The sequence below is a fragment of the Colobus angolensis genome, unplaced genomic scaffold, assembly GCF_000951035.1.
Source record: "Colobus angolensis palliatus isolate OR3802 unplaced genomic scaffold, Cang.pa_1.0 Scaffold50, whole genome shotgun sequence".
Lineage (NCBI taxonomy): Eukaryota > Metazoa > Chordata > Mammalia > Primates > Cercopithecidae > Colobus > Colobus angolensis.
Window position 1 is genome coordinate 5,312,474 of NW_012118488.1, and position 13,128 is coordinate 5,325,601.

Sequence of the window (13,128 nt, forward strand, 5' to 3'; positions counted from 1 at the left end):
AAAAACAAAAAAAAAACAAAAAAAAAACAACCAAAAAACCCATATATATAAATATATATATACGTATTTGTCAAAACTCATGGGATAATAAATAAGCACCAACCTAGGAATTCCAGCTTACTACGGCAACTGTTCAAACCAATTAAGGTAGAAAACAGGGCAGAAATTAGGTTTTTTTCTTGGAATGCGTTATATTTTTCTAAAGAATGAAATTAATCCCTGAAGAGACCCAGTCCATCTCATTACTGTCTTACATATCCTTTCCCAATTCATAAATATCTCTACCAACTGCATCTGCAGTAAAAGTTGAATAATTTTCCAAAGAGCCAGCTGTTGGTAAAGGAGGGCTTTTTGGCATTCCCTTGTAATGTTAAGGGAAAGTGTTAGCTGGGATACTTTATTTACGTCTCATTAACTTTGCTGCTGAGGTTAATGGAGTTAAAAAAAAGTCTTCCACTAGCCAGGGCGTGCTGGCTCATGCCTGTAATCCCAGCACTTTGGGAAGCTGAGGCGGGTGGATCACGAGGTTAGGAGACTGAGACCATCCTGGCAAACATGGTGAAACCCCGTCTCTACTAAAAATAGAAAAAATTAGCTGGGCGTGGTGGCGAGCACCTGTAGTCCCAGCCACTCAGGAGGCTGAGGCAGGAGAATGGTGTGAACATGGGAGGTGGAGGTTGCAGTGAGCCAAGATTGCACCATTGCATTCCAGCCTGGGTGACACTGTGAGACTCCATCTCAAAAAAAAAAAAAAAAAAAAAAAAAAATCTCCTACTAAGCATGCCGACCCCAAAACACGATGTTCTAGCTAAGATGATTTAATTTCCCGATAAAGGTCCCTGTTCACCTCGGCTCCTGCTGTGGTTTTTGTCCTTTCCCTCCCTGCCCCTGCAATCCCACCTCCAATGTAACCTTGTCTATATGTCTAACCATACTACTCTTGGCTCCCTCACCAGCAAGTGGTAATTCTTCCTTACAGCACTCATGTGCCTGCTACCCCTTGTTAGAGGAAGGGATGGATCCAACTTTCATAGGGGCCTCTGACTACTTATAGAGGGCATGCAATAGAAAAGCAACCCCCTAAATCAAAGCATATTAAAGAACTGCTCAAATCCAGCTTAACTTTAACATTTTATTTTGTGTAAAAAAGGGCAAATTTAGTGAATTATTTTCATCTTGTACACAAAGTTATAATTTTAATGCTTTTCACATCCATGCTGAAAATTTGCAATTTGGTAAAAATGAAAGGAACATAAATTTTTCCAAAGGAATTTTTCACGCCATTATATATACACTTCATGAGAAAGTTTCAAACACTTTCTCAATGATCACGAGTTACCAAGAAAATAAAAGATTAAATTTGTACAGATATTGATTTATATATCAAATACATACAGAAATGATGTAAAAACCTTATGCAGTTTACTTTGACCTCTGTCCTCAAAAGATTTGCCCAGGGACAGATGCTTTTCTTTTGTATAAATGACTGTGGCTTTATTTAAAATATGAAAATCAAAGGAAGAAACCCAGTTTAATCACAGTATTTTTAAAATCCCTTCCCAATATTAAAGGATCATTACCAATATATAGCACCATAATACAAATATTGATGGGAGAGGGTATTCACATCACGCAAAATTAATAATAATAATCAAAACAAACAAACACTGAAAACCCGTGTTAGTATCGTAGAATAAGAAGTTGATAACAGCTTTAGCTTTCCTCATACACAGCAAGGAAAAGGTTAAAGAGTTTAAACTACCAAAAGTCCCCAAATAAATCCTAACAGGAAAAACAAAACAAAACAAAAACAAACCCAAGGTCAGCAGTTTTGAACCGTAAAAGAGAATGGGGCGATTGAGTTGTACAACTGGAGTTATGGCTAAGACATAAATCTCCTCTGCATTAATTATTTTTCGGTTCGTCAGCAGTAGGAGTTAGTGTGTGAACAATGAAAGAGCGCTTTAGGTTGTGTTTAGACTGTAGGAAAGTCCTTACCAACCTTCAACCGTTGGTCAAGGGATCAAGACAAGAAACACTTCATGAATTAGGAAACTCTAAAACACTCAGAGCCTGGGTTTGCTATAGAATTGGAAGCTTATGAAACTGGGGTATAAATGAGCATTTCATAGATTACCAGGACTGACTAGCTCCAAATCCTGTCTCTCCTGGTTTATTCAGTTCCCCATGGAGCTCCTAAATCCAAGGTACTGGCAGAGTACACCATACAACAGGCTTCAATACAACAGGCTTCTTGTGCCTGTGCTGTGGAATTAGTCCTGGGTTTCATTCAGTGAGCCTGAGAATAAAGACTGCTGTAACCCTTGCTTTGGAATACTTCCAGGCTTTAAGTTTACGAGAAGATTTTTCAAAGTTAAAGATATGGGAAGTGTGAGGATGTCACATTTACAGTAGGTCCCTCTCAGTAATGTTAAGATAAATATCCAGTAATTTAACAGCTGAATTCACATATATTTGACACATGAGAATCAACTTGCGTTGATGTGATCTGCATTTATGCCCCTAAAGAGTCAGTATTAAGAAATGGTGACATGCGATTCCATACATTCTTACACTATAAAGTAACAAATTTTACTTCCAGTAGCTATTATAAAACCTTATGTTATTAACCCCTCTTGCATAGAATGAGGTAAACCTGTGCGTATTACCAATGCTATTATTCCCAAAAGTAGAGCAATATTTTAGAAAATAAATTGCTGGTTTTTTTTTAACGTTCTATGCATTTTAAAATTCAAACAAAAATCTTACCTAAAATGGTCTCCTGGGGCTTTCCATTAACATTTTTTACAGCATTCCATAGGCTGAAGGACTGTAGAGGTTAATCATTTTGATTAATTTCTAATTAGCCCTACCTATATTCCAGAGGAGATGGTCAATATTACCACTCTGAAGAGGCCAGGCTAAGACCCAGAAGCACTTCTAGAACAGATGCAATTAATTCCTGAGAGTTTAGTTTATGAACCTCACTGGTAAACGCTAGAGAGCTCTCATTCAGTCACAACTCAGTAGAAAGTGAGAAAATGCAGAGAGCAAACCTTTCACCAATTTACCCTTGTATCCTTTTTTTTTTTTTTTAAAGGAAGTCATGTGAATTTTAAAACAGGGAATGTTCAACATGGTCCAAATCAATTATTATTAAAATAAATCCTGAATACAATTAAAGACAATCATATATATATATATGGAATTTTAAGAAAATTAAATTCTCTTTCAAATTAGTTTTCTACCAAATCCAGGATAGATAAAAGCAGAGCTGGAATGATTTTGAAATCTAAACTTATTTTGGCTTTGAATAACTTTCGATTCGATTCTCCTAATACAGAACATCTGTTTTTGGTTGTGGTTATACCAAGTTGTTATTTCACAGACAGAGGGAAATGGCAGAGAACTGATCAGAATCCCTTTCGTGGGGTGTTTTTTTAGAAAGGAAAATAAACTCAGAACAACACTGCATTTTCCCCAACCCCTCAAAGTGTAGACTGAGATCCTGTATATCTTGTCAACCATTCCAGTTTAACACTTTAGTGTTAGGATAATTCTAATCATTTTTTTAATTAAAAGAGAACATATAAAAGTATCCAGAGTTCTTCCAGTTTCATATAGAACTCCAAATAAATTTTCACAGAATGAAAAATATTTCTGTACAAACATTTAAAATGGGCTGCAATAAAATGCCAACAAGCAGAAATAATGACCCCTTCCATGACCTATGTGGTGATGACCCCTCCCCTCCATGAGGAGTTCAGTTGCATATTTCTGCAGCAAAGGAAGCTGGAGATGTGACTGGCCTAACTTCTAAAAATCCCAAAATCTCCCAACAGGTACCAAAAAGGTTCATTTGTAATGACAGTTCATTTGCATTTAACACCTATATCCTTCTTAAATCATTTCCTTCAATCCTGCTACCTAAACTTTAATCTTACCAAAAAAGTTAGAATTTCAGTTCTGGTTAACAATGCACATAAATCCAAACCTGGAAAATATTACAAAATTCTTTCAAAAGCTTCAAATACAACACAAAAATTGTCCATCTTTATAAATTGAAAATTTCCCACCCCTCCCCCCCGACTAAAATAGTTTCCCCACCCACCTGAAAAATCTGGAACTGAAATCTTCTATGTTTAGCAAAATGTCCCAGTAGAATAGCCCCCTGTACAGCTGGATTGATTATAAATCAGTCCTGTGTAAAATCCTTCCCCTCCCACCCTCAGTTTCTGAGCCACCTCATGGCTCTTGTTTGATGTAGAAGTTGGCAGAGCCATTGCTTTCCTGATCAGATGCTCCTTGGAGGAAATTATAATCCTCTCCATCCAGCAACTCCTCCTTCAGCTGCAGTGTTGTCACTGAATGAGAGAGAGAAACATATGGGCATTAAGGCTCTCTAGAGTACTCAGATTGCCTGTGATCTTCATGTTCCATCAGTTCTACAGTTACTAAGACTTCTTCTTTTCTTCAGTAACTTCAGGTTAAATCCCTAAAGTACGAGCATTCAGTTAATTTTAATTTTCAAGTATATTAGCAGTTAAGAAACATACTGAAAGGAACAGTACTGCACAATGCACACTGCACAATGGACATCTTCAATGAAATGTTCGGAGTAATGGTGCTCACTAATCTGGGATGAGAATTTTGTGATCAAGTATTCACTTTTATGTCAATGTTTGTACAAACAATGATGTAGTTCTTTCACAGTTCTTAGGTACAATCTTTTCTTTCTGAGATGCAGTCTTGCTCTGTCATCAAGCTGGAGTGCAGTGGAGCAAACTCGGCTCACTGCAACCTCCGCTTCCTGGTTCAAGCGATTCTCCTGCCTCAACCTCCCAAGCAGCTGGGACTACAGGCACATACCACCACACCTGGCTAATTTTTTGTATTTTAGTAGAGATGTGGTTTCACCATATTGGCCAGGATGATCTCGATCTCCTGACCTTGTGATCTACCCGCCTTGGCCTCCCAAAGTGTTGGGATTACAGGCGTGAGCCACTGCGCCTGGCCTCTTAAGTACAATCTTAATTAACAACACAATAAATATGACTGTAATATATTATTAATCCCAAGGAGTTTTTTTTTTTTTTTTGAGATGTAGTCTCACTCTGTAGCCAGGCTGGAGTACGGTAGGATGATCTCGATCTCCTGACCTTGTGATCTACCCGCCTTGGCCTCCCAAAGTGTTGGGATTACAGGCGTGAGCCACTGCGCCTGGTCTCTTAAGTACAATCTTAATTAACAACACAATAAATATGACTGTAATATATTATTAATCCCAAGGAGTTTTTATTTTTTTTTTGAGATGGAGTCTCACTCTGTAGCCAGGCTGGAGTACAGTGGTGTGATCTCGGCTCACTGCAACCTCCGCTTCCTGGGTTCAAGCGATTCTCCTACCTCAGCACCCCGCCCCCCTCCTCCTCTCCCCTGCCCTGAGTAGCTGGGACTTCAGGTGCCCGCCACCACACCCAGCTAATTTTTGTATTTTCAGTAGAGACAGGGTTTCACCATGTTGGCCAGGATGGTCTCGATCTCTTGACCTCGTGATCCACCTGCCTCGGCCTCCCAAAGTGCTGGGATTACAGGCGTGAGCCACTGTGCTTGGCCCCAAGGAGTACTTTTATTAAAAAGATTATCTGAAGAAAAAGATATAAATCTGATGTTAAATCAAAACATTAAAAAAATTATAAATTATATAAGGATGTAACATACATTTTAAAAAAGTAAATCTGGGCTGGATGTGGTAGCAGCCTGGGCAATGTAGCAAATCCCCAGCTCTACAAAACACGGACAAAAAAAGCTGGGTATGGCTGTGCAAGGCTGTAGTCCCAGCTACTCAGGACTGAGGCAGGAGGCTTGCTGGAGCCCAGGAGTTCGAGATTACAGTGACCTATGATTGTGTCACTGCACTGTAGCCTGAGTGACAGAGTGAGACCCTGTGTACACCTCTTCTCCTACAAAGAAAAATGAGTCTTAAACTCCTGAGCCGAGTGTGGTGGCTAATGCTTACAGTCCCAGCTACGTGGGAGGACAAGGCAGGGGGCCAGTTCAACGCTGAGTGCCTGCCTGAGTTCTTATCTGATGACTTACTTTTTAACGAAAGCAGATGAACAGTATAGCCATGTTTCTGTAGGCCTTTAGCATGGAAAACAGTTTTTCAGTTTCATATCCCCAAAGTGCTGGGATTACAGGCGTGAGCCACCACGCCTGGCTGTGTTCGGGTTTCTTAAAGTTACTGTCTGGCTGGGCGCAGTGGCTCATGCCTGTAATCCCAGCACTTTGGGAGGCCGAGGCGGGCGGATCACGAGGTCAAGCGATCGAGACCATCCTGGCTAACATGGTGAAACCCCGTCTCTACTAAAAAATACAAAAAAATTAGCCAGGTATGGTGGCGGGCGCCTGTAGTCCCAGCTACTCGGGAGGCTGAAGCAGGAGAATGGCGTAAACCCGGGAGGTGGAAATTGCAGTGAGCCGAGATGGTGCCACTGTGCTCCAGCCTGGGCGACAGAGTGAGAAAGTTACTGTCTAACCAAGGTTGAGCTCAAATAATTTAAAGAACAAATGAGGCGGTCTTTTGTGCTAACACATCCACTGGAATCTAGTCCCATGGTGAGCAATGCTACCTTCTTTCCCAACTTCTTTAGCATACATGGATCTGCTAAATCAGAAGTCAGAAACTGCTTTTTCCACCCCTGCCTGGGCCCTGTGCTTTTTTTTTTTTTTTTGAGACATAGTCTTACTCCATCACCCAGGCTGGAGTGCAGTGGCGTGATCTCAGCTTACTGCAACTTCTGCCTCCCAGGTTCAAGTGATTCTCATGCTTCAGCCTCCCGAGTGGCTGGGATTACAGGTGTGTACCACCAAGCTGGGCGAATTCTTTTGTATTTTTAGTAGAGATGGGGTTTTGCCATGTTGGTCAGGCTGGTCTTGAACTCCTAGCCAAATGTGATCCACCAACCTTGGCCTCCCGAAGTGTTTGGATTACAGGCATGAGCCACCGCGCTTGGCCTCTTTATACATTTGAATGGTTCTTTACGTATTTGACTGAATATTTCCATACAAGAGATTTCACATGAAAATCTGAAAAGTAGATAGACTTGGAAACATGAGTGCAGCATCCTTAAAGAGCTGTGATCATTGGGAACTGACTGGCTACTTACTACCCCCTTAATCTGGGCAGCCTGAGATCTCTGTCCACCACAGAGCTCACTGCTCAGGTTGCCCACAATACTCACACAGGTAACACTAGCCCCTGCAGGCATCTGGCTCCAGAGCAAGGGTAAAAGTTCTTCGTTTTTCTCTATTATGTATCTTTTCATTAATAAATGAAGTGAGAGGATACACATATATGGGATGTAATTTCTCTGTAATCTCATACAGAGAAAAAAGTCAATTGAGGAGAATGAGAACTCAGCAGAGTATCTGGATAGGTAGTATGGCATTTAAGTTTTTCATGAAGCAATGGCAGTGTCGTCATGTGGAACAATATTAAATTTGCTACAACTTTTAAAGTCAAATAGTACAGTCAAAAAAATACTTCATGTCTTTTTTTTTTAGTAGAGATGGGGTTTCACCATGTTGGTGAGGCTGGTCTTGAACTCTTGACCTCGTGATCCTCCCACCTCGGCTCTCCAAAGTGCTGGGATTACACTTTGTAGAGATTGTTTCGACTCTCCGAGAGGCTGGTAATACTAGTTCTGACTCTCAAATTTAAAACAAGACAAAGTAAAAGATGTGCCTGGCCCATGTCTTGATTTTAGTTACAGGCAATTAGTTTAAAAATAATGGCTGCTGACATCTTACTTGCTAATTTAAAGAATAATCTTTTTTTTTTTTTTTTTTTAAGATAGCCTCGCTCTGTTGCCTAGGCTGGAGTGCGGTAGGTAGCACAATTTCAGCTCACTGCAACCTCCGCCTTCCAGGTTCAAGTGATTCTCCCGCCTCAGCCTCCCAAGTAGCTGGGATTACAGGCATGTACCACCACATCTGGCTAATTTTTGTATTTTTAGCAGAGATGAGGTTTCCTCATTTTGGCCAGGCTGGTTTTGAACTCCGCATCTCAGGAGATACACCTGCCTCAGCCTCCTAAAGTGCTGGGATTACAGGCGTGAGCCACTGAGCCTGGCCGAGAGATGGCAATTTATTTTATTTGGTACTGGTTTTGGCATTGGTGATCAAAAATTTAACAGGCCAAAGACAGAAAAGTGAATACATTATGCATATAATCATAGCAAACACCCATCAGACTGTTCAAAGGTACAGCAAATGAGCCTGTGCAGTTAGTTCTTCCTTTCATTAAAAAAATTACTTAATATAAATAAAAATGCTTTTATGAGGAATGACATCAAATGTATGACAGTCATCCTTCAAATCTAGCCAGCGTGCAGTCATTCAGCATGAGGGCCATTTTAACAATACCGAGAAAATACATACACGGAAAGGAAAACAAAACCCAAGTTTCATTAAAGGTGCAGTACCCACAATAAAAGGTTGATTAAAACAGTATCTTGTTCTATGATGACTGGATGGCTAAATGAATGAGAAAAGAATTACTGTGCTTCAAGATCAAGCTCATTCAAACGCATGTTTTTCAAAAAAATGTAAGAAAGGTAAGTTGAGATTCTAAAGCCTATCCTGAAGCTATATGCATTACTGCTAACAACAAATTTCTGGATTATGCTTCTAGTCATGTTAAAATATGAAAATGATGTGCTAAAAAAAGTAACTCACGATAAAGGTGAAACATTCACTCAGATGTGCAATGTTTTAATGCAAAGTTTCATTGTTTTCATGGAATCTAAAACAAAGCCTGTCTGGTTAGTTTCACATGAATCATTTCTCCTTTCCAGGCCTTCTCAATAAGTGATGGATGAAATAAAACAAATCCTGTGGTTGAAAGTCACTTTCCACACAAATGCCTTTTCTTAGCTCTGTTTTTAGAAGGAAGTCACTCTGTTGACACTAATCACCAACATTTCAGGAGATAAGCTAACTGAAATCACATTTTTCCAGCTACAAGCCCGTAAATAATAAACTCTCTCAACCGCTAATTAAACCGTAGCTTTCAGATAGTTAAGGTAGCAATGCAGTCCCTACTTAGTTTCATCAGAGAAAAATCACACCAAGCCCCACCAGTTGTGCCATAGCTCAGAAGATACTATAGACACCAGTGGAAGAAGGAAGTCACGTAGGAGGCCAGGTAGTTTCCATCTAGTAGGTCCACTCTAAATTCTTGGGTTTTGCCAGTGCCAGATGTTCTGTTTGAAATGAATCAGTAACCTATCACAAAATGTGACATACATCTTCAAAACCAGCCTCATGCTTAAAGAAAATACATCCAAGATCCAACAAAAGCTCAAATATATTTGGAACTCACAATATACACACTTAATTAAGTAATGTAAGACTATTTCATAAATAAGTGCAAAAATAAAAAAACTTAAGAAAAGAAACTGGAACGCTCTTTAGACTTTGAACATTTTTCCATTAAAGAGCAGGTAACATTGGATTTACAATCCTAATTTGTTTTTCATACAAAAGTAGTAGTGTAATTTCCTCTGGATGTAAGAATATCACAGTGATCTTCAGAGAAACGGACTGGGAAGGGGGCAAGGTGGCCTAATACATTGTGAAGGAGGGAAAAGCTAAAGAACATATCCTAAAATGGCAAAAAAAACCCCAACCAACCAACAACGGAAACAAACAGGAAAACCCCCATAGGTGCAAAAATATTAGCAAACAGAAGAATGAGAAGAAAACAGAGCTAGGTAACGAAAGTCTCATCTAGGTTTTCAACATACAAGACATTTTAAAGAATGCTGATTAGAGAAAACAATTTAGTCTAAAAGCAATAGTTAGCATATGGCAGAACATATGCCAAGGCAGGTATAACTCTGGCTTTGAAGCTGTATGATCTGATCTGTACTCAGGCCTGAAGTTCATCATGCCTAAGTCAAGTCCTCATACCCTATGATAATACCATGCTTGTTCTTAGTAATTACAAAGGGCAAAGCCTTCTGTAGTCTTCCTTATAATCTACTACCTTGGCCTAACCAATTAAACTCAAATCAAATGCCACTGACTACTTAATCACTATACATAATCATGAACTTATGGAAATAAAAAAATTATGCAGGTATTCAATTTCCAAATTTGTTATTCAACTAAGATTGTGATCAATGTTACTGCCAAAACTAAAATTAAACTGGAACTCAAAACACATCCTTTCCATGAATGAGACACTATGAAATGTTATGAACAAAGCCTTTTCTGTCTTTTTAATCGGACTTATCCCTAATGACACACTTTGTTCCCAGGTCAAGTCACATACAATTCTGCAAAGCGGAATGTTCAAAACCATGAAATATTCCAAGTTGTCTCACAATTCCAACTACCCTTATTTGAAGCTCGGAACTATTTTGTAACAAAGTAAAATTCCTTCCCTGATGTTTTGTCTTAGTGAAGTGACTACTAAGGACTAGTGAAATGAATTCTTTAGTTGAAAGAAAAAGAAAAAAAATTCAATGAGTCAGCATCTGTCATGCCAGACCATGCTTTGTCTCCCACCACCCTACCCAGTACTTTTACCCTCTGAAGTACCTGAGATGCTGATGTGACTAATTACCTGTTTTGAGGCTGGGACTGAACTCTCGGCTAGTGCTGGGAGGTGGGAAGGCCTCCGGGGCTGTCTGTGCTGGAAGGGTTCGATATGGAGGAGGAGTCAACTCTTCGTCACCAGAGAAGCTCCTCCGCACCCCACCTGTCATGGGCAGGCTCGACAAACTGACAGGCTTCTTCCCAATTGGCATCTTCCTCTCTAAATATCAAGTCAGACTAAAGTAAGCTTTCACTTACATGTGTGGTAAGAAAAGTGCATTACATAACTAGGAAAGCTGTGCTGCACAGGACACTCTGAAAAGAGAACCAATAATGCAAAGTTTGTATTTCTGAAAACAAGGAAGAGAGAGTGAGTGTGTGTGTTGGGGGAGATTGTTTCTACTCTCTGAGAGTTTGGTAATACTAGTTCTGACTCTCAAATTTAAAACAAGACAAAGTAAAATGAATTACAGAGAGCTTTAAGAACAGCTGGCTAATTTCTTTCAAGAACGTCTCTGCTTGAGATGGGGTAAAAACCCAAAGGAAGAAAGAAAGGGTCTTAAAACACTACTTTTAGGGTAGCATTTCATAGCTCATATAAGCCCAAACACTGGTGGGAGAAATCAAAGTAAAACAGTTTAAATGTATTATCTGGGTGTAGGATATTATTGGTATGAAATGTGCTCCCCTAACTTTTTAGTTCACAACTCACTCTTTTAGAAAACACAATTCTTGTTCTAAAAAGTACTTCCAAATTCAAAGCTTACTGCCTGCACATTCTTAAGCAATCTGATTTATTCTGAAACAAATTTATCAGGCTGGGCATGGTGGCTTATGCCTGTAATCCCAGCACCTTGGGATGCCAAGGCAGAAGAATGAGGATGGCTTCAGGCCAGGAGTTTAAGACCAGCCTGGGCAACAGAGTGAGACCCATCTCTACAAAAAATAAAAAAAATTAGCTGGGCAATGCCAGAGTCTGAGGTGGGAGATTTGCTTGAGCCCAGGGGTTCAAGGCTGCAGTGAGCTATGATTGCACCACAGTGCTCCAGGCTGGGCAAAGAGAGACCTTATCTTAAAAAAAAAAAAAAAGAAAAAGAAATGTATCACACCCTTCAGCTATAGTTTCCTATACAAATATAAATATAATCCTTCCAAGACACATACAATGCTTTTGCCAACCAAAAAGAAATACTCTGAACTCTGCAAATTTTGAAGAATCAAGTATAGTACATTAATCATATTGAAAGCTGAAGGATCAGCAGGGTACACTGGCTCATGCCTGTAATCCCAGCACTCTGGGAGGCCGAGGCAGGTGGATCACTTGAGGTCAGGAGTTCAAGACCAGCCTGGCCAACATGGCGAAACTCTGTCTCTACTAAAAATATAAAAATTAGCCGTGAGTAGTGGTGCATGCCTGTAATCCCACTACTTGGGAGGCTGAAGCAGGAGAATCGCTTGAACTCGGGAAGCGGAAGTTGTGGCAAGCCAACATTACACCACTGCACTCCAGCCTGGGAGACACAGCAAGATCCTGCCTCAAAAAAAAAAAAAAAAGTGGAAGGATCCTTATCTTTGTGACTGAGTTATGTCTGTTTTCTTCCAGATGATAGAATAAACCAAGTAAGAGCAATAAAAAATTACGCTTCACAAAATCAAAACTAAAAGATAAATGTAAGCTACACAGTATTCCTATGTAAAATGATGTGGGATTTAAGCTGTTATTGAGTAGATTCAATTCTCAAGAGCCAAACCAAAATCACATGCAGCAAAAACTTAAGACTTTTTCCTAATATACTACATACTCAGAGATAAAAATGCAAGGAGTAATGTCCAACTCTTACTACTTACAGTAGTCCCTGAAAATGGTGAGATTTAAAGCAGAAATCAGTGCTGCTTTGCCTGCTCTAGAATTACCACAACTTAAGGAAAAGAGGCTTTTGAGACTACAGAGTGTATATGATCCTTGTGGTAGAACCTTATACTTATTCTCAAAAGGGTTAGTAATTATCCATCCTTCGTGGCATGAACACAAGCTACTACAAAGTAAGCTAGACCAATGAAGCTCATCAGCTGTTTCTGCACAATAAGCACTACCAAAGAATATACCACTAACAGATGATCTTAAGTTCAAAAAGACCAACAAGCTACAAGATGAAACAACAGAGCCAGAATATGATAATCTACCAAGGCAAATGTAAAAACAAACAAAAGGTTTTATAGCCCATCTGATATTGATATCAGTTTGCCTGCAATAGATGACAGGTTTCTAAACCCCAAATACTTATTTGCATAACTAAAGCTTAGTAAGAAAACTTTCTAACAAACTGTTTGCTGAGTAATAGAAAAAAATAAGAGGCGGCGGCACCATGAGTGAAAGCTGCTGCTTAATACGGCACTACACTTCCTTATCCTCAATTCCAACATTCAAAAAGGTTTTTTTTTTCATTTTTTTGAGTTGGAGTCTTGCTCTGTTGCCCAGGCTGGAGTGCAGTAGTGTAATCTCGGCTCACTGCAAGCTCCACCTCC

General features: G+C 39.6%; 1 protein-coding gene across 1 annotated transcript in view; it reads right to left on the reverse strand.

The window, feature by feature from the left end:
• Nucleotides 1–3,190: 3,190 nt before the first annotated feature.
• Nucleotides 3,191–13,128, reverse strand: part of MBTD1 (mbt domain containing 1) — an 83,948-nt gene continuing 74,010 nt past the window's right edge. Inside the window, exon 16 of the mRNA XM_011959985.1 lies at nt 3,191–4,364. Within this exon, the coding sequence (XP_011815375.1) occupies nt 4,246–4,364 (119 nt within the window). The 3' untranslated portion in view covers nt 3,191–4,245. The remainder of the gene's footprint in view (nt 4,365–13,128) is intronic.